Below are 21,910 nucleotides of genomic sequence, written 5' to 3'. Positions count from 1 at the left end.
ACAACCTATAATGTGGACCGCGGGCAACTTGGACCATTACTAAGATCGCAAACAACGAGAAGCTATTCCAGCAAGTTTTTTTTCCAAACTTTTCCGTGATTTATTTCATTTTATGATTGCAAAGACAAATACACATGAAGCATCGTTGTAAATATATGGTCTCATCCATGCTTTTCTACCTCATCTCGTCACCCATTCTTTCCTATTGCTTTTTCTTTCACATCTTTTTTCCTCTGCTCATCTTCTCTGCTCGATGCTTCCGTAAAACTTCAAATAAACATACCTGGCATTTATATCAACAAGGTATCGTCTGGATGATTACGTGGTTTCATAAGACTTAATTCGCTGGATAATATTTATTTTGCCGACTATCATCCGCTTCATCTCGATGTACTTTCGCGAACGCGCTCTCGTCTAAACGTGGCTTGTAATTTCGTTATCGTCTTCACGTGTCTTTTACACGGGGCAATATTTGCGGGAAAGCGAAGAATCGTTGATACAATTGTTTGCCAATTTACAAGCGTTTACATGATCTACCCGATATTTTGTTATCCACTGAACATTTTGCCGCGTATATTACGAGAGCTTGTTTCGCATTTCACAAACGCAAATTGCTTTTGATGAATTTTGTTATGACACTTTGATAGAACGTTATTAACGAGTGTTAATCACATTAAACGTTGTTTGTCCGGTACACCCAATGATGCTATTGATCCTTTGACGTTTTCAGAGTTTCTTATCTTTCGATTGGTATTTAGATATGCAATATTAAACGCTTGGATGTTAAACAATCACGCGGTTTATAATCTTCTACAGAGAATATAGTTTTTTTTTCTGAAAATAATTAAAATATAATCGTAAAATAATTAAAATATAATCGTAAAATAATTAAAATATAATCGTAAAATAATTACTTCTTGAATTATCACGATACCGATGACTTTTCGTCTCTCCTAGAAACTGCTGAAAATGTTCGGCAGATAACGCCTTACTTTTTTGCTTGAAGACTTACATAAAAAATGAACGTGAAGGAAACGTTATATTTTATTAGTCATGTCGTGTGAGTAAAACGACGACCAGTGACATAATTAGATAGCGCAAGCGTATCCGATATTGCCGTCATTTCAGCAACAATTGTCGTCAGAAATGAGAAGAATTTATTCACAATGTAAATTGCTTGAGCCGATAAGAAGATTAATATCTATTAATTAATAATTTTTCTTTTATTTTTATTTTATTTTATCCGCATCTAATAACTGTTACTTAGCGTATAATAACATTAAATTAAATTACAATATGTAAAAAGTAAATTTAAATATACGTGGAAAGAATTAATTTATTTTGTGCCATTTAAAACAAGACAAGAAACAGTCTTGTCATTTCTGACGAAGAGAAAGCTATTGTCGCCGTTTATCACAATCTGCCTAATACATTATTATAATTAGTCTAGAACTATATTTATTTTTTCTAAATAGCGAGCGCCTAATGGCTCGTAAGTTGACGTAAAAATAAAAATAAATGCATGTGCACTTTCGTCATTTCGAAGTAGACATTACAAACGAAAAATGTGGCTTTTCAATTCCTATTCATCTCATATGCGAACGTAGATTTCGATCAGTCGTTGCTCTGTAAATTAAACATCATTTACCATATTATACAATAATAGGTATTATATAGTATTGGATGTTATCCTACTACTACATAAATCCAAAGGCTTATGTTTGGCTATAAGACGCAGAATTGAATGGCAAGGCTAAAATTACAATTCCAGATACCATAAAACACGGGTAATTTATGTAAAACCGTTTTTTTTTTTTTTTACATGATTTTCTAACATTGCGTTCGTCACGATGCAAGCTTAGATTGTGATATTTTACTGCGACATTTCACATTTTCCTTCCTCTCGAATTTACGTTTATTATATTTATTTAATCATCACTCGATAACAATTACATTATCTATTTTACACTGCGCGGAATTCGATAAAATAAATGCGTAATCGTTAGAGGAAAATATTGCGACCTTTCTATTCAATTCTGTTGCTTCGGTGAGATTATTTAGTTTCTTTATTAAAAAACTCCGTAGACGAGAAAAGTTGCGCAAGCAAATCTTCATAAGGCGGCGAGAAATCTTTTGCGCTTGAGAAATTTTCTCAAAGAGTACTTCTAACTTTCGAACCAAGTTGGAAAGCGTAAAATGTAAGATGACTTAGCACGAGTCGAGCATGAGGTTGCGTTCTTATTTAAATGTGGGAGTTTTATACATGATGCGACAAATCGGTAGACACCCATCTTGCCGCACATCTATCTGTAATATGTATTCTCTTCATCGCGATTTCAATTAATGTACACTCATTGTCAGACTTGTCGTTACTTATGCACTTTGGAGACAAGTCCAAATTGAAAACTTTATACATAATTACTTTAACAGGATGCTCAGAATGATCACTAAGCACTATCGCGCGCTTATTACATAATACTGTACAATTATGATTCAGCAAGAGCATTCCTCGCGATTTTTCTTCCTCACAATCGGAGCATGTTTCAAGGGATTTTCACTGAACGACAAAAGTGAACGAAATGTGTTCACTTCAATTATGTCAACTATACATATATTACGACTACGAGTGCTAAAGCAAACTTTTTTAACAGAGCCATTCACGTTTTCGTCCACATTTCCCTTGTTTAAATAAAATATTAGAGATTGTGAATTTCAAGCATCTTTATTACTTAGACACTCATATGGCTCTCCGCTTATCTATTATATTTTTATACTATAATAAAAAAATTTATAATTATAGCTTAAATTTACATTTTTTTGAGCGACAAGAGTTCTCCCTAAGTCACGCGCGTGTCGTCCAATTCATAATACGTTAAAACGTGCTCTGATTTCGTTTTTGGCGAATTAAAAATTCATTAACTAAAAGTATTCGCTCAACGCGATGAAATTTCTTTCACCATTAAAAAAAAAAAAATCGCGATTAATGATTACGTCATTGTCGTTTGTTTGATTATCTGATGACTTAGAGAAGTATTTTGCAAATATATTCAAAGATAGAATCGTTTTTCGCTGTTGTCGATTAACGTTAATTGTAATTAACGGCACTCGTGAGCGAAATAACGATATATCTATAAGAATAAAGGCGCGCGGCTTGATTATCTGGAACAGCTGCAAAGAGAAGAAGCAATATTGTGCCAAACATTATCCGTTGTGTTTAAATGCTGGCAGAATCAATTTTGGTACTAGGAAAATTTGGACAATGCATCGTAAAATCGACGAGGATCGCTACATCATTAATAAAAACATAGAGGGTGTATTTCTTAACAAGGCAAGATAATAAATTGTATAGGAAAATGAGATCATTCTCAATTCGCGTGGAGAATTTCTTGAGAAGGCAATTAAAAATTATTGTAATATTAACTGTTAATTTATATCTCGCAGTCGCATCTAAAATTGTGCAAATGTATCCACTTAATATAGCGATATTTAGAGCTGGGCAATCCAGATATTACACGACACCGAGGAAAACCGCTGGGTAGCAAGCATTCGCAATATGTATACATATATATTGCACATATGTACAAGAGTTTTACATATCCTCTTCATCCGGCCGCGCGCACGGAGCAAAGGAATTAAATCCACTGTCAGCGAAGTCCCCGTGTACCACCGCACAGCATCCTTTTGAATGCCTGCCGAAATTCCGGCGAGAACACAGTGTAAATTACGGGGTTGAGGGTGCTGTTGAAGTATCCGAGCCACAGGAATACACTGGACACGATCTCGGGTAGCTGGCAGGTCGGGCATGTGGCTAGCAGCAACGCGGCGAAAAAGAACGGGAGCCAGCAGGCGACGAAGGCACCGGTGATGATCGCCAGGGTCTTCGCCGCTTTACGCTCGCGCTTCGATTCGATCGTCTCGCGTGTACGCTTTGTACACTTGACCACCGGCTGCTGTTGGCTCGTGCTGGTCGGATTCGTCAACGTCGTTGTCGTGGTGGTCGTTGTCGTCGTCGAGACCGCTGTCGGCGTCACCGTCGTCGACGGGGTGGCATTTGCGCCGTTGTACGACGACGATTTCTCAGGCGAGATGGACGAGTGATCCGGCGTCGTTTTAGTGATGGTGAACGCCGTCGACTCTTCGCGCGGCCTACAACCAGATAAATCATAATTATACTGTCGAGAGAAAGGAGGCAAGAGAAAGAGAGAAGCTCATCCGCCGTCAGCTCGTTATCAGATGAATAATGACGGTGACTGAGACACGATACGGGACCAGCGATATTAAGAACCTTTATGAAAGGCCGTCGAGAGAGGAGATCGTGAAGAAGCGATGCAAGGATATGTGTACATACATATATATCTTATATACTCATTTCTTGATCAATACTGGGGTGCGATTACTCTTGAATAGTTGCAAAATTTTACAGTTAGTTTAAAATACATGGGAGAATTTTAATCAGTTATTACATTAATAATTATTAAAATTGAGAAAAGAAAAAAAAAAAAATATATATATATATAAAGTTTGTGCTTAGGCGTGATTTTAACGAATTATAAAACAATTTATATCAAAGGCGACAGAGCTGAAAAGATATGTAGCTATTAAGCAGTAATAATGTTCTTTTTACGACAGAACGATCAACAGGTAAACTCATACCTTTGTTCTCGTGGCCTGCACTGGTCACTGAGATAAAAATGCTTAGAGCATGCTAAGCCACTTGAGATAAAATACTGCGTGCTATAAAAATATTTATTTACAAGTTAAATTATGAACCCTATAAAAAAATGTGTTCTTGGCAAGATATAAGGGGGCAGACTAAATCTTGTGAAGGATTTACGCCATTTCTCAGCAGTGTCAGCTGCAAGATTTATTCTACGTGGCTTAGCGCGTTGTTACTCCTCAAACTCTTCGAGTTTATTGCAACTACGAAAGGTGACACGTTCGATTACGCGTTTGACATTTAGGCAGAAACTCTGACGGTGTAATAAAAAAAAAAAAAAAACCAGGAAGGGAGCGAAGTCGTTACAACCTTCTCGTGACAAGCCTAAGGATGCCTCTTCGTTCACGTGGCGGTTGAAGAATCGTGCCGGGTCTCTTCCTGATCCTCTTTCGTGCGGCTTGAAATATCCTCCAATACAGGAACAAAATAACTAGCAGTGGAACATAAAACGTCGCGCAAGTTGCAAAAATCTGTAAAATAATTTATACGTGTATACACGACGCTGCTCTGTTACAATACATGCATGTCTACGTTAAAAATTTATTATTTCAAGTGATCTAATTTCGCGAGAAAGAAAGATTTTTTTTACTCATTCTTGTTATAATCCCTTTGTTATTACAGATATTTTCATTATCATTTCGGCGAGCAACATTCTATCCGTGACGTGGGTGGAAGTAATTCAAAATTCCGCGTATCGTTCACCTCGAAGTGTTAACACTTTCTCGATCTTCTGTCGAGTACACTAGCGCAATTCCCAGTCGCGAATATTAATCAAGTATTTCGTTTCGTGCTCGCAATACTCCGGAAGCGCTCACCTGATATGCAGAATCCTGCGACACAAGACACGTCCCTTGGGCTATGCGGTCCAAATAATCAGGATCCTTCCATCCAAGCTGAGGCGCTAATGAGATTCCTAAGGATACCACCCACACGGTGACGATCATGATACCGATTCTTCTCGGATTCCTTGCCTTCAAATAGAAATGCACGCGTTTTTTACAAGTTCTATCAATTTATTGTCTGAAAACGAATTGATTAACTAGAAACTTTCTTCTTTTACATCGTAATACGATTTCTAACACATATGGAGCTAAATAATTATATAATTTCTATAAATCTTTCGCGTCTAGTTGGCGATAAAATTAAATCATATAATACCATTATAAATTTCCGTCATTATTACAATACATGTTACAAAATTAAAAAATTAAAATGCAGCACTTTATTTGCCGGTTAATTTTTATGTTTTTCATAAAGTCTTGTACATTATTAAGAATATTATTTTGTATCGGTAAATTAAAGTTTTAATTAGATTTGCTCAAAGTTTTTTTTTTTTTTTTTTTTTAGAGAGACGGAAGGAAAGAAAGAGAACATATGTATATATTATTCTGCTCGCTTGAGAAAATTGCGGCACATGCTTTATCTGCGTATCTTTTCGGCGAACAGGTAACTTAAACCAATTTCTCGAGCGCTTTATTATTTGTAAAATAATTGACTTGCCAGTCGAGGCGATCGATCCGCCTCTTTTCATCAGTTTCGAAATACAAGTTAGACATTAAATTTGACGGAGCTAGCTGATCGTTACGCAGCTTATCGAGCTTTAAGCCAATTTCGAACTAACTCTGAGCCATCATAAGGGAGAGAGAGCTGCGCGTATTACATAACATATTCATCTCATGTCGGTTAGATATATTTATGGACGGGAAGTCTTGGTCGTTTCACTTTATGGTCTTATCCTTTTTCATACTTCACGAGCAGTGTTCCCTATATAATTCTCATTATACATCAGCGTGCACGAGAGATCGGAATTTCCTTTCGTCCAATTTTCGACGAAAATTTATGAACAGTTTCACGACCTTATTTCACAGTAAATGTAGACATTACACCGAAATATCTCGTAGACTTGAACACCGGTAGAGAATTGAATGTTTATTACGCTTTTGATAGATAAGTGGATAAAACAAACAAGTTTCAAGTGTGAAAGCACGTTAAAAGTATAGAAAGGTTCAAAAAAAAAAAAAAAAAAAGAAGCAGATTAAACTTTTCGCGAGTAAATATAAAATACATTCCGCAGGATAGAAGAGTTAACGAGCGGTGAGGAAATTTTCTAGGTACATCACGCAAAGCCGTGATGCACGTTTTCGCGATGCAAAAACTCATTCGAATTTTATTTACGGATTTTATGCATTGATAAAATTGCACTCCACGCGTCGCGGTGATTCTTAGGCATTCAAAAAGATTTGCGAGACGATACGCGGTGAGATTCGCATTGCAATCTCGATCGCGTTAACTCCGGCGCAGCTCTTCTCTATCTCGCGGCGTAGCGAGTGGCAGTGTCAATGGCAGCGGATAACGAAGACCGTATCATTCGCATCGTATTCCGAACAATTTCCGACTTCCTCTCAATAACCGCAACGGCGTTAATTAACCTGTATATAATTGATATCGGTGACTGCCCAATATCTGTCGACCGCGATAGCCACCAGATGCAATATCGAGGCTGTGCAACACAGAACGTCGCTGCTGGTCCACATGTCGCAGAGCTCCGGACCGAGTGACCACCTCGAGTTTATCTGTAATAAACAGAATTATCTATCAGAGAGCGTGAGCTTAGCGAGCCTTGCGAGCATGAGCGAGAAATCGATGCGGGATTCGCAAAATATGAAAAGTATGTACAATCGACGGTCCGCAGTGTGTTTAAGTGGAAACGGGAAAATTTTGCTGCATTTCACATAAAAATTTTTATTACATTATTTATATTTTAATATATTACAATGTATTATATTATCTTTTTATCCTTTTTCTTTTATTTTTTCCTCAAACTTCAAAGTTTTTTCTTTGTCGTTCATGCGACAGTTTTTTTTTTTTTTTTTTTTTTACGAAGGGAGACGAGAAAATACGGATTTAGGGTCGAAAGGGAAAATATCCCCTAGTCGAGCTACGGTCGACGAAGAGCAGAAAAAGGGGAAGAGTGATGTTGTAGAAGAGTAGGCGAGAGACTCGAGAAGAGAACTGATGCATGCCTGCTTAAAAGTCCATTCATGGTATTGGAATCTATCTTCGAAAGCCAATCGTCCCTTGTCCTCCTTTCAGCGCGGCGGCTCTTTCGCCCATAGACATCCGTTCCTTTATACTTTGAGATTAGAACATTCCGGAGGTTGATGAGTCGCATCCATCTTCCGGAAATATAAACACCTCTCAAAAGTAACATACGGAAGTCGATGAGGGAGCAGTTTTAACGTCGATCGCTCGAAATTCTCGCGACAAAAGGCCACGCGTTACAATCTATCACACGTGAAATAATTAATTGTGCGCAAGAATTTCTATGTCGTGCACGTATCCGTACCGTAAACGGCCCTTAGCGCGAGCCGAAAAGTTTAATACCGGCATTCGGGGCGGATTGTTCAATTGACTGGAATGCAGAGTAATTACTTCCACGTTCGATTATTGACGATAATGGCGCGCAATGTATCAGCGCGAAATCCCTTCTTAAAAATTCTTCTGATATCGGGCATCTTCCGAAGTCTCCAAAAAGGTTTAATCAAGCGTCGCGTGTACACGCGCAGTTAATGAAGTCGTTCGCGTGCACGTTTCTGGCGTCCGCCGATAAACGCCGAGCGAAAGAGGCGGTTGTAAAGCGGACATCCATCAAATGTTCGGATTAAACGGCAGACGTATAAATTTCTATGTGTCCGTGTTAAGAGGATGGATGCGCGCGTCCCGTCGATCTAGTGCACGGCGGTAAAAATCGCTAATGCGTCTGCCGTGGGCTGAATAGCGGATAAAATAGAATTGCCCCACATTAACGATAACGCGAAAAAGATATCGATACGTCTACAACAAGGCAGACTTAAAAAGCAGGATGGGAGGAGAGAAAGTTATTTTACGCCGTGGACGTCTGTGAAAAGCGAGAGGGATGAATAGTAGGCGCGTATCGTAAAATGCGGCGAGAGTGTGGAAATATAATATGAGAGGAGGGTAGAATGAGGATAAAAAAAAGATGGAAGAGAGGAAAAACTGAGATACATGCTGGAACGGGTATATAGGACAGAAGGTACATAGCAGAATGCAAGAAGCTGCGTTGGAAGAGTGTGGGAATTTAAATAAGAACGTATATTAAAGATTTTATGAAAGAGGACCGTTAATGCATGATTAAGTTAAATTAATGTGCATTAAATATCTTTAAATTTTTTAAAAAAAGAACTCGTATAGAAATATTTTTCTTAAATTACGATTACATTTAAATCCGTATCATCGCGGGCGAATTTCTGCGCGTAATCTTGGCGCTTATCAATTTTGCTGTATCTCAAACGCGGAACGTGCTTAAAAACGGATTGTATTTGGTGATACGAGAAGAGGTAAGGGGCACGCTTGGACGCATTATCTCTCGTGGTAATCTCCGTTGAAATCTTTGTTAATTAAATAGCGCACGAAGCGCCTCGGTAATTAACGCTTATGTTATTCCTATTACGTTGCCGCGTTTCTGCTTACTTACTTACTGCCGTTTATTAAGTATAAATGCGCGATGAGTAACGCGGTGAGATTCTCCAGGGCAGAATTGAAAGCTAATCATTTGTATGTACATACATACGTGCGCTATATCGCTTGTTATCTCTGTATACTCGTACGTTAATTGTTGAATATGTATATGTGTAACGACGCTCCCCATCGTTTGCATTTGCGCTGGGCACACCGAAAGAGATATCTCAGCGCAGAAAACTGCTTTAGCTTTTAAAGATCGCGGTCGTGACATTAAAGCCCTTTTTTGAGATTATGGCATTTATAAAATGCCACGATCGAGATAAAACTCTAATAAAATACCGCGCATTAAAATTCCACGTGTATTCCCCTCTCAAAATCTCGATACACACAATATTAACCATTTAATTACGCAACGTGTCATATATGACAACGTGAATGTTACCGCAAATTTATTTCGTCGTAATTCCTGCGCGTAGCCGATTGCGAATTTCGCCACAATTTTCGCGAATCAAACTTTTGCATGTTAATAAATTATTGTTAAAATTCTTCTCCGTAATTCGTATTTTCTGCAATTCTATTCATTGTTGAAATTCTCCGCGAAAATTCGCGAAACTCAAACAAATTACTTCAACCGACGTATCACGTTCTCTCACGATATTTTGCTGCCGCCACGACAAACGTAAGATACAATTAACAAACTTTTAAAGTTTGTTAAAAGGATTCAACGTTCAAATGCCGAATTCTCGAGAAATGCGTGAGCTCGTTTTTCCCGTGGGCTTCTATCCGAATACAATGTCGGGATGTCGTGAAGAAACGCGAAAGAACTGGGCATGAATACGCGCGGTTTCTTACAAATGCAATAAACTTGAATGGCTGCAACGGACCATAAATTAATTTTTAACAATGAAAACGTAACGCGCGGAAAGAGAATGATACTTTTATGTGTGAAAGGAATAGCCGACTAGTTCGACCGTGCTACTAAAAAAGTCGCAAAATTTTTATTTCGCAAATTTGCACTGCGATAAAGTATAACAAAATTAACGCGCGGGTATATTCTTCAATGCACATGTTAAAACGTACTTTAGTGATAGTAAAGATAATTGTTTAATGTATTGTTAAAGATAACTCTAATAATTTACTATTCAATTTAATATCTTGTTAAATATATTTAATTTTTTATTTAAAATATTTTTCTTTATTTTATATTTTATAAAATATCTCTGTAAGTTTATAGATATCGGAGCAAATGTTCGCATTTCGAAATTTCTAAGATGGGTATTTTTGAGAATCGTAACTATTGGATCGATGTCACAGAGAGACATGTGAATCGTTTCGCTTTCCTACAATAAATATCACGACAAATCGTATTCTGTTATATTTTAGTGCGAGAAACTTTACGATTGCGGACGCTTTCTCGCTAGAAATCCAATATAGTTCGTTGTGGCGCCAGCAAGTAGCGCGATAATAATTGCAACACTATATAATAAGTTACGTACCTCATAAACAGCTCCGAGAGGCATAACGAGGCAGGCGACCATAAGATCCGCGACAGCCAAGCTCACAATTAAATAATTTGCTACAGATTGTAAGTTTCGCTCTAGTAAAATAGCCGCTATCACGAACAGATTCCCTGTAACAAAAATGCGTGCCAGGGTGAGCTACAGACGGCAATAATATAATTCTAATTGTATTAAATAAATAATTAGTATCTATTCATTATTTCATGGTAATTTTTCTCTTAAAAGATAGTACAAAGACAATATAGACAGATTTTGTCCTTTTTTCTGTCTGCATATCAAATCATTTTATTGTAATTCAACATTTATTTTGTAATACTTTATTCAAATATTCAAATGTCTCGAGAATCTCCCACCTGCGGCGTTCAAGTTAGCGAGTGAAGTTAGCCGTCACGTAACACCTGTTAATACGGAGATCGGTCTATTCGGCAAATGGCGCGGCGTCACTGCACAACGGACCGCGGTCGCTCCGCATTTTCGAGGTGCTTTATCCTACTCCAGGTGAGTATTTACGTAAAAAAAGTCGAAAATAACCGAGTTTAACGGGCAGCGATTACTTTGCCGTATTAATCACGGGACGTGCGGGCGAGATTGATCATATATTCGCGGATTCGCGATCGACGGCGGCCGAGCGACCAGCGGCCGGCGTCTCATTTAATCTCCGAGTTATGCTTACTTAATTGATAGAGTCCGTCACGAACGTGATTTTCGGTATTTCAGACGCCGGGGAGCATCGATGCGATCGAGGGAAGTCGAACGGAACGTCGGCGGACCGTCTCAATGACCCAAGCGACAATTGCGCGTCCCCCCCTTTCCCCGCGACGAGAGCGACAAAGAAGCCAGCAGCCATCTTATCGCCTTCCTTCTCTAATTTCCTCGCGCCAAAGAAGAGCCAGCTCGCCGCGTCACAGGTACTCTTTCTCGAAGTTGGTACGCCGTGTCGCGCGAAAAGGAGAAGACCGCGAGAACACTGACAAAGACACAGCATATTCGTAGTCGGTGAGTACTCACACGCGTACGTGCAATTATTCGCCCTGCTCGATTTCTAATCGTAATATGCTTTTCGGGTTTCCAGCCGCTTGTTGTGTCGCGGGGTGCTCCTTCCGGAAATCAGTGCGTCGCATCGTGCGAAGGGGACACTCACAACACATTCGACGTCGGTGAGTACTCACACGCGTACGTGCAATTATTCGCCCTGCTCGATTTCTAATCGTAATATGCTTCTCGGGTTTCCAGCCGCTCGTTGTGTCGCGGGGTGCTCCTTCCTGAAATCAGTGCGTCGCATCGTGCGAAGGGGACACTCACAACACATTCGACGTCGGTGAGTACACACGCATACGTGCCATTATCTGCCTCGCTTGACTTCTAATCGTAATTTGGATTTTGTTTTTCTAGCCGCTTACCGTGTCACGGTGTGCTCCTTCTCGAAATCAGTGCGTCGCGGCGAGCGAAGAGGACATTGACAAGGACGCAACACATTCGCAGTGAGATATACACATGTACCCTGAAAGACGGATATGGCATTTGCTGCGGCGAGCGACGACGACAACTCGCGTACGTGACCTTCTTGACTGTCTAGTACGGGGAGTAGTGGGCCGCCTTCCCCCTCAGTCCTCTGTGACCGGTGCTCCGCAACACATCTACGCCCGCGCTTCGTGTGAGATTCGACGCACCCCACGCTAAGATCATGTACACTAGCCGCCGTTGCAGCACCACAATACTATTTCTGAAGGTGAGTGTACGTCCTATTATCTGCACTGCTCGATTTCCAAGCGAGATTCGCTTTTCATTTTTCCAGCGAAAATACTAAGCGCGTTAGTCGTTCAATCGATTCGATGCTACTGATTGCTCGCCGTCTATCATGTTAAGTTGTACGAGATTTACTTTCGCGAACGCGCCATGGTATTTTTCGAGTCTCACACGTTATTGTGCGCAGGTATTTGCCGCCAGTCTATTGTGAGGAACGTCGAGGAAATCGCCGAGGAAATCGTCGAGGGAATCGTCGAGGGAATCGTTGGAGAGAATCATCGAGGGATGCTGGAGAGAATCGGCATGGGACGTCGGAGAGAATCGCCGTAATGGATCAATCGGGAGAGGCTAATGAGATGCTGCACGTCAATGTTTGAGTGAGTAATTATTCCTTGATTATTATCGCATTACACCTAAATCTCTTTTCGAAATTTTGCGTGAAAAAAGTAATTGCGTTGTTCAGAGAAAAAACGTAAAATAAAATTACGTTACTCCGAAAAACCGCGTAAAAAAAAAAAACGGTGCTATTTGAAAAAATTCTCTTTTACACGATTTTTTTTTTATTTTGTATGAGCATCCACTGTAAAAAAGTTTCTATTTGAATCAACCATGTGACAAAAAATTTTAACATATAAATTGAGAATATGGATTATGTTTTACTTACATGAGAGATTACGAATATTTTCCACAAAACTAAAGAAAAAGAATTACTTGAAAAACACAAAAAAACTACGCAAAAAGTATATAAAAAGAGAGTTGGGTGTATTTATTATTTAATTTTCTAATTTGTGCCTGAAATTTCATATTTTATTAATTATTATTAATTTTTCTCGCCACGTGCGATATTTCTTTTGGGTGGGAAAAGAAAGAACAATACAGATATACATATAAATAAAAAGCGATTATCGCTTTTTAGTTCTCTACATAACTAGCAAGTAAAATTCTATCAAGATTTTGAAAACAATAAAAGAACAGTTGGAAGAGCAAGAGGCGTACTTGGACACTTTTTAAGATCGTATCTTTAAGAACGGTATTCGATAGTCGGATGGGAGAGTTTGCCATCGTAACTTCTATAAAATGTGAGCACGTCGTTGAACGACATGGATTACGAAGTCGTTAAGTAAATTGAGATCGTGTCCGCCTGTCGCGCTTCCAACTCTTTAATAATAGCTCTGGTAATTGGCACTGCAAAGGGCAAATTTGGACTAGTCGTCATCAATCCCGATGACGGGCTTGAATAGCGGTAATCAAGTTCGGTAAACTCGGAATAGACGAAATCAGTCGTACGTTCCTAGACATGTTATACGAGCGCGCGGCGCGTTGCCCCGGATCGATCGTGCGTTCATTTATGCGAAATTTGTCCGAGTCTGCTCTCGGCTTCTCGGCTCGTGCTCTCGGGACAATACAGAATTATCGATCAGATCTTTTCACCGTATACGCTTACAAAAGTCAGCGAAAAATAAGAAAAAATTAAAAAGGTAGGAATAAATATTTAAAAACGAATTAGAAAAAAAATAATGTCCAACTGTTTCACTTAAATTAAGAAAAGAGAAATGAATTACACCCGACACTTAATTCATTGCGGAAAGGTAACTAATAAAAAGAACACGATTAATTTTTGGATTAAAAAATCTGAGTAGATTACAAGCGTAAGCTCTTTTTTTTCCGGCGCAATAGACGCTTGATCAAACTTAGCTGTAATCGCGAAACTCGACGGTAATCAGAATTTTCAGATTCGTGTGGTTTTCTCTGTAGCAGAGGAATTCATGTATTCGTAACGTAATGTTACATTCATGCATTACGTGCTCGACCGCCGCCGGTTTAAGCGTGTTTAAGGGAAGTGGATAGAAGCTCAAGCTACCGTGCACTACATTCGCGAGGATATTACATCGTGCCGAGGTGCGCCGGTTTACGTACCGCGGTACTTCGTGTCTTTCATTTCATTTAGGCAGCCAATGTTTCATCCGATTTTTTGCACAAGGAATACAAAAGAAATCGTACTGCTGTTTAAGACACGGATAATAATTTCTTGCGTACAGTAATAAAGTTTAACGAAAACAGATATTGCGCACAGGAACTAATTTCTATTAAATGAGAATATTAATAAATAAAATAGACTTTTTTACAGATAAAAATTATTAATTACAAGAATATTTTTTTCTTTGAATTTCTCGTTAAAAGGCAATAATTTTATAATTGAAAAGAATAAGTCCGAAATTTCAAAAGCTACATAACGCAGCCTAGGCGTATACTAATTACATTTAATTCTCAAGGGGAGAGGGGGCGACAGACTTTGCACAAATTAGAGAGTAAGTCAACTTCTAGAAGCGATCAGGGCTTCGTAATTCGTACTTTCTCTCGTTTTACCTACCGACTGTCGTAAGTCGACACAAACGCTTGACAGTATCGTAATTTTACGAATAACGAGCAAATTTCTTTCCTTTCGCGTTTATTAAGCTTCGCGTTACGTGTCCGCAAATACATTACACAATTGTACACAACGATGATTGTGTACGATTTAGATGCAGTTGGACGAGAATGACGAAGACGTTGATATCAAATGCATCTCGCGACTTTCAGTCGCGGTCGCAGCTGCACAGTGAAACCGTCTTCATGAGAAAAGTATAACCACCGCGGTCGCGACAGAGAAAAAGAAGCGCGGGTAGAACGTTTTACTTTGGCGTAATTAACTCCCGCGAAGAAGAAGGGACCGAGAAATGTTTCAGTAGACTGACTGAGACTCTAAACGTACTCGTTCTCGTATTCGTTCTCGCACTCCATTAAAGAGCGTATTTGCAGCACTAAAAATAAAAAAAAAAAAAAGCAATTCTCCCCCGTATCGTAGCTTTATACGGATAAGCTGGAAGGACCGTGAGTAGACACGTGCGCGACTTGTTTGTCAAGAAATAACTTACAGTCTGCAGTTTTTAATCTGCTGCGCTAAGCCCGGCTTGACGCCACGGTGCTTTAGCGAGCTTTTTGTCAAAGATATCTCGACAAAAGAATTTTATAATGCAACTTACTTCTGCACACGTATCGCGATCATCAACGGTTAAATATGTGTTTTATAGTTTTTATTAATATAATACGTTAACATGTAGGTTTCAACGATTTATAAATTATATATTGCGACAAGTCACTGTAACTTCTCTTATTTTTCTCGTGTCTTTTACTTTCTGTAATTAAACTTTAATTATTTTCATGCAGATAAATAATATTTTTTAATCGTCTTAAAATAAAGAAGAATTTTTAATTTATTTTTAATGTTCCCGAGTGGAAATTTATCTATGTAGCTAATCTGAAAAAAGAGCGAAATCTGTCTATTATCGGTCGTCTAGTCACTGTCCAGCGCGTACCGTGTATCCAAACAAATGTCTAGATTTTTTTTCGCCGCGTACTTGTTTACTGTTTTGGTCCGACCTTACGCAACACTCGCTCGACTGCCTTGGAACGCGAAGACTGCCGGCCGATGAAAACACACGCACTAATAAATTACCGCGACGGTCGACTGCCGAATTCGTCGAGCAAACCGGTTCTCGCCGTCCGCCGCCCGCGCGCCCACCACCTTGCGAACTTCGAGCGCAAGGTGCCGGCCAGATGTAAACACGCGCACGTACTCACACTACCGCGGAGATCGGCGGGTTCAGCGACCAGCTGTCTAGGCAGTCGAGCACGAGTTAAAGAATAAGTACGCGCAGTAGACTAGTACGCGGCGAAAAACGTTTAAACATTTAGCTTTTCTAGCTCGTTATTAATTAGGAATAATTGTATAATACTTGGGTGATTCGAGCGTTACATTTCTGGCTCATTGATGGACAATTTTGTTTTGTTTAATTATCAAATTTATTATGAGAGAATAGGGAAATGATATAAAGATTGTTGTCACTATTTATTTTGGTTGCCATGAGTGTTTTATGAGATTCAGGGTTTGTAAAACGTCAGTACGTTAAATGCATAAACCGATTTTAATTCTGAATCGGATTGAAAAAGAAAAAAACGAGTATATTCTCTTGTTATCATGAGTCGTCATCGCATTCGACAACGGCGATCATTTTCATCCGTGGGATGATTCTTGCGCATTGTTGCGAGTGCACTTTTGGGAATATCGCAAAATTCGGCGTGCAATAACGTGGTTTAGATCGATACAGCTTTTTTGAACGACGAAAAGATCTGCAGAATGAAAAGAGGTATTAAGCGTCGAAAACATTAATCCTTTTTTCCGAAAGCCGGGTAGCGCTCCGCTAGTCAAAATGCATATTTCGCGTCGTTCAAATTGCGTGCCGAGAGATGATACGAAAAATTCATCAAATTTATGCAAACGAGCTTGTTAAGGGGACAAAAATTACAGTAGCTCATGCTTTCGTCGTCGTGCAGATAATAAAAGCTTTTGAGAATATGATAAATGCGATAGATAGCTGCACATGAATAGCCGACTCTGAGATGATAAGGTTACTTTTCATTTTTATATAACAAAGGAATATCTTAAAGAAAAAAAAATAATTGCATTAAAAAACTGTAAAAGATTTTGCATTAAAACATCAGACGCGATTTAACGCAATATATATTTCGCGAATTCGATTAGAATCGTTTTAGATATTTCGAATTCTTCGCAGGAATCAGTCTTTCGCAGCACATGCGTCATTGAATGCGTCATTTAATATGCTAGTTATTAATTTAATTAATAACTATGTTAGCTGTTCAAAATTATCACGTCAAAGCGGAAATAATGTGTATAATTTATTCTCGTTGTTTACGTGAGGAGATAAACGAATTTCTCATACGACCACACGCGCGATCGATGTAAAGTGGACCTGTAAAACGTGCCGAAAACTGCGGTCATGGTTCGTTATCCAATAACCGTGTAGTCATGTAACTTGTTTTCGTTGCTGCACCATAGGACAGATTCGAACAGTATTATATGGTCGTTTATTGATTAACAAACCAAAACCGGAGTAGACGGCAAATACTGCAAGTGCGCTTTATCAATCGCGACTGTTGTCACGCCGCGCGGAAAGTCATTTATGAATTTTTACGGTTAAAACGCCGTAAATAAATTGCATATTACACTTTTGACGTTACGCCGGGAGCCTTAAAATTAAATGTAACAGTTCACTTTCGTTCATTCCAATGACAGGTAACGGCGATGAATATTTTTATATACGCAATTGTCGAAGTGGCTTTATATATATTTTTGCGCTGCTGCCTGGGGCTACCCTTTTTCCCTCCCCTAGTTTCATTGAAAATGCGGCCCCTGGTCTCACGAGACGATAACTATCGGAAATGTCTGATTACGTCTTCATGCAGGGTACGTTATGTGCTCGCATCGCATCGTTTAACCTTTATAGGATCGAAGGGCAAGGTAGTAACACATTCAGTTCGCGTCGGTGGTCTAACCTATCGGCTTGCTATTTTTTTTTTTTTTTTTTTTTTTTTTACGAACCAGCGAGATACCTGTCAACATCGTATATGTGGTATATATCAAGAAATGTTTTTTCTCAAACACGTATTTCTAATAAAATGTATTTGTTTTTTGCTTTTTCGTAAAAGAGTTTGACTCGGGCAATTTAGTTGCGGCAAAACGTAATTAAATTTAACGTTTGACTTCTCTGCGACACGACGTGCATATTTACGCCAACAAAATTCCTTGATTTTATGATCTAAAAAAAGACTTTTACTTTTACGAGTAAAAACTATATAGTGAACATTCTTTTATACTTCATGCGGTGCGTATACTGCAAATAACATTGTTGACACACGCGTACGTACGTGTTAAAATTATGAGATATTAATTCAATACAGTTCTTGCTTCTCCCATAAAGATTAGGATTAAATAATTTATATATTAAATAATTAAAACTACCTTTTTTTCTACAATTATTCTTTAATTAATTATCTATTTATATTAAATTAAATCGAACGCGTTCTCACTATCGTTTTTCGATATTGTCAGATGATTCCCTTAATAAAATGATTACTTTTGATTTCACGCATTTGCAGTCAATCGTTTCCACGTGCACGTTAATGACGGACGCGAACTTTGTGCGAAATCACGCGCTCCGGTTGTCTGCGTTTTCGAAGAGGGACGAACGAATGCGGTCGGTGCAACGCGCATTTGAGAAGTTTCGCTCGATTTGCGGTGATTACTGTGCGACGCCAGGGGGAGGGAAAGGGGATTATTTAATTCACATTTGCGCAACGATATTCACGGTTTTGTGCCTCGCCAAGCGTTCAGAAAATTTATTCCCTACACTGGGGGAGAGAAAGAGAAAGAGCAGGCATATCCGCGGCAGCTGACGTCATGTTCAACGAACTGTTAGTTAGCCAGTGAACTATACTAATATTAGAATGCGCTTCGAGCCTTGTCAAGTCGCTGGGGGGCGCGTACGTGTAGGGATGTATCCAACAGCTGCCGGTGGATCTTCGCATCCCCCTTATATCGCTATCCACCTAAGGCGTTACAGAGGAGAGATAAACTTACCTGTTTTCCGACAACTTTTATCTGTATTCCCTTTCGAGAAATATACGAGCCCCCGGAGAGACCGGAAATGTTCATAGATTTATTTTATGGGACTTAATAGCTGACGAATGACATACACACAATGACAGTAGTTAAAAAATAATCTTCACAAACGGACGATAATACTTATTAAAAAAATTCTACGTCACTAAAAAATTTTTATTAATTTTTTTAATTATAGAGACAATTAATACGCGACGAAAAATGTTTAGATATCTAGCTTTTTTAACTCGTTATTAGCCAGTAATAATTGTTTCGCTACATGCATTAACAAGATAGTCATTAAGTAACAAATACTTTTTTACAAATTACAACTAACATCAAGCTAACCACCGGCTAAAGAATATATCTAATCTGCGCGATCTAACAACTAACTGCAAAGTCAGAATTAGCTAGATAAATTTCCACTCGGGTGAATTTCCACTGCGGTTCGCTTTCCGACAATCTTACGTAACAATTATAAATATATTAATCATACTCGTCGGTCACTAATGTTTTTCGCGAATACCAACGCAAGCCGCCAAAAGTCGTTTATCACGCATTATGCTTATATTAAAATGCCTTTGACGTTGATAATGATCAATCAGAGATTTTAGTATTAAAAACGTGGTTTATTGTTCTCGGTGTTGATGAGGAAAATTCCGGGGGAGAAGCAAAATGACAGGAAAGGGTTGTAGTTAGATACAAGTCACGAAACGCAGTGTCAGCTCGCTTACCTCGCGGAAAACCCTATTCACGCAAAGCATGCGACTAGATATCGCGATTACCGTCACCGCTCGGTGATATATTACACACCCTGGAAATGTGTCAGTTCTCCAAGCAATCTTTGTCATTGTTCTCGCCGACGATTATGACCAACGGGTGGTTGCCTTCTCGAAACCGTCGATGATCAAAGGGGACGAAGTTATTTGGTGCTTAACGGCATATAATTACGGCAAGAAGAACGATTAATCGGGCTAGGCGGTGCGAGATCAATTGCGTTGCGGGCGCTGTCGGATCGGAAGTTTGGCATGCAAAAGGAAACGACCCATCGAATTTGGGTCGGCAATTTTCATTAATTACCGGCGAAAGCATTCGAATAAGAACGAGAGATAAATCGACCCAATCGTCTTCAAATTAAGGTACGGGTCTTTCCCCCTTTCTTTTTTTTTCAATTTCAACTTGAACGAGCCGATTCATTATATATAGATTTAGCGGCATTGATTAAATTATCTATTCATCAAAATGTCTTTGACTAAGACATTCTTTACACTCACAGATAATTAAAAAGTATCCCAACTTTTAAGTAGTTTAACTTAAAACATATGTATTATTGTAAATGACACGTATTACAGTTTTATTAAACAATTCATGCGGGGCATTTTGCGAAAAATATTGTCTCGTGTTACGCGAGTGTTTTATTCGGAAGAGTGAGTCATATTCATTGAATTAAAAAAAAAAATAAAGCAAAGTTAAAATATTGCGTAATGTAATGCATATTCGCGGTACGGGAAAACGGAAAAATTTGTAGCATATTATTTATTCAATTATGGTTTCCATTCCCGTTTTTCACTATGATTTACAAGCGTGTACGTACAGCGGTAATTAGTTGCGAACTAATCGCGCGCATAAAACTGTGTCTAAAAAAAAAGTTTACAAAGCTCATTTCTAGGATATACATATGTATATAAAAAGGCCCTCTAACAATAAGAGTATCGTTTTTAAATTGACGTGATTTTTATTTATATTAGTTGTATAGTTATTTAAATTTAAATAGTTTTTACAAAATGGAATACTGGGAATGGGGATTTTTCTTGCTAAATAAATCGTGAGACTGTAAAAGAGAATAATAGACTCACCTACGATAGTGATGAGTATAAGGAGACAGAGCACGATAGCTCTCAAGATGATTGGTACATCGGTAAAGATTGGATTTTCCACAGTTGCGTTTGCGGCTTGATCGACGTGAGGTTCCTCCATCACGGTGAAAATGTAGTTTCCGTCTTTAGTATTCGCTATTCATCATCTTGTTAAATAATGTATCATGGTTCGCATTCGTTAGAGCGGGTCCGAAGTTTTTTTTCATCGTTGTCGACGGCCGCGAAGTCAACACCTGGCCGATAAACGCCGGTTACTTGCCTTGAACGTTTCCATCTTTATCTCTGAATATTCCGCAGTTTTCATTTTCCGCAATTTTCTCCGCCGAGACTCCATGGACTTTGAGATGTAGATTTTTTTGTTGGATGTCAGTCTCTTTCGTACGCACGTCTGAAATGGTAACGCGAAAAAGGTTTCATTAAAATGCTGCTTTCATAAATGATCTTGTATGGAAAAAATGTACTTACTTTTTCTACCGACAAATGTAATGGCAAACACGATAATAACATCTTTACTTTTGCGAGATCTCGTTATAACGTTCTGATAATTTATTTACAATCTCTTTCTAAACTCTTTTTACGCATTTATTTATATAAAAAAAAAACCTTGATACAGGAAGGCTTCAAATCGTCTACGGTGTAGCGTAATTGCGATATTGAGTTTCGTGTTAAATATAAGTTTCAGGAGAATTATGGTACACGCACGATCGAGAGAATATGCGAGGTGTCACGTTTATGGTAGCCCGCGAAACCAATGAAATTGGAACAATCGATCGGCAATTATCGGGATTGTAACCGGGCAACTACCACAATCAACTTTGATAATGAATCCACGGGGTTGTGCGAAAAATAGATGCGTTTACAACAAACGCCAGTCGTGAGATTGCCTTAGGAGGTCGTATGCACTCTATTAAATTTTCCAATAGTGTCGGAACGTTTCATTAACTTGAATTCACCGGAACCTACTCGCCATTTGGTTTAAACTGATTGAATTTCCAGACGAATAGCATTCACGTTTGATAGCAGCGCCAATACACCGTAACGAGTTCGCTGTTTTTCTGTGGTTCGTTGG

The 21,910-nt window shown here is 38.8% G+C and overlaps 1 protein-coding gene across 5 annotated transcripts in view; it reads right to left on the bottom strand.

Moving 5' to 3' along the window:
• Nucleotides 1-75: 75 nt before the first annotated feature.
• 5-ht1 (serotonin receptor) overlaps nucleotides 76-21,910 on the bottom strand; it is a 100,763-nt gene continuing 78,928 nt past the window's right edge. For all 5 annotated transcript variants that reach the window (XM_070672301.1, XM_070672305.1, XM_070672302.1 and 2 more), the window contains 6 exons: nucleotides 20,821-21,229; nucleotides 10,696-10,829; nucleotides 7,147-7,290; nucleotides 5,533-5,688; nucleotides 5,027-5,187; nucleotides 76-4,146 (listed from right to left, as the gene is read on the bottom strand). In XM_070672301.1, coding sequence (XP_070528402.1) covers nucleotides 3,645-4,146; nucleotides 5,027-5,187; nucleotides 5,533-5,688; nucleotides 7,147-7,290; nucleotides 10,696-10,829; nucleotides 20,821-20,941 — 1,218 coding nt within the window. In that variant the 5' untranslated portion in view covers nucleotides 20,942-21,229 and the 3' untranslated portion in view covers nucleotides 76-3,644. The remainder of the gene's footprint in view (nucleotides 4,147-5,026; nucleotides 5,188-5,532; nucleotides 5,689-7,146; nucleotides 7,291-10,695; nucleotides 10,830-20,820; nucleotides 21,230-21,910) is intronic.

Source organism: Cardiocondyla obscurior, linkage group LG25, assembly GCF_019399895.1.
Source record: "Cardiocondyla obscurior isolate alpha-2009 linkage group LG25, Cobs3.1, whole genome shotgun sequence".
Classification (NCBI taxonomy): domain Eukaryota; kingdom Metazoa; phylum Arthropoda; class Insecta; order Hymenoptera; family Formicidae; genus Cardiocondyla; species Cardiocondyla obscurior.
Note: the sequence above shows the minus strand (reverse complement) of the source record. Positions and strands in the feature narration are given on the sequence as shown.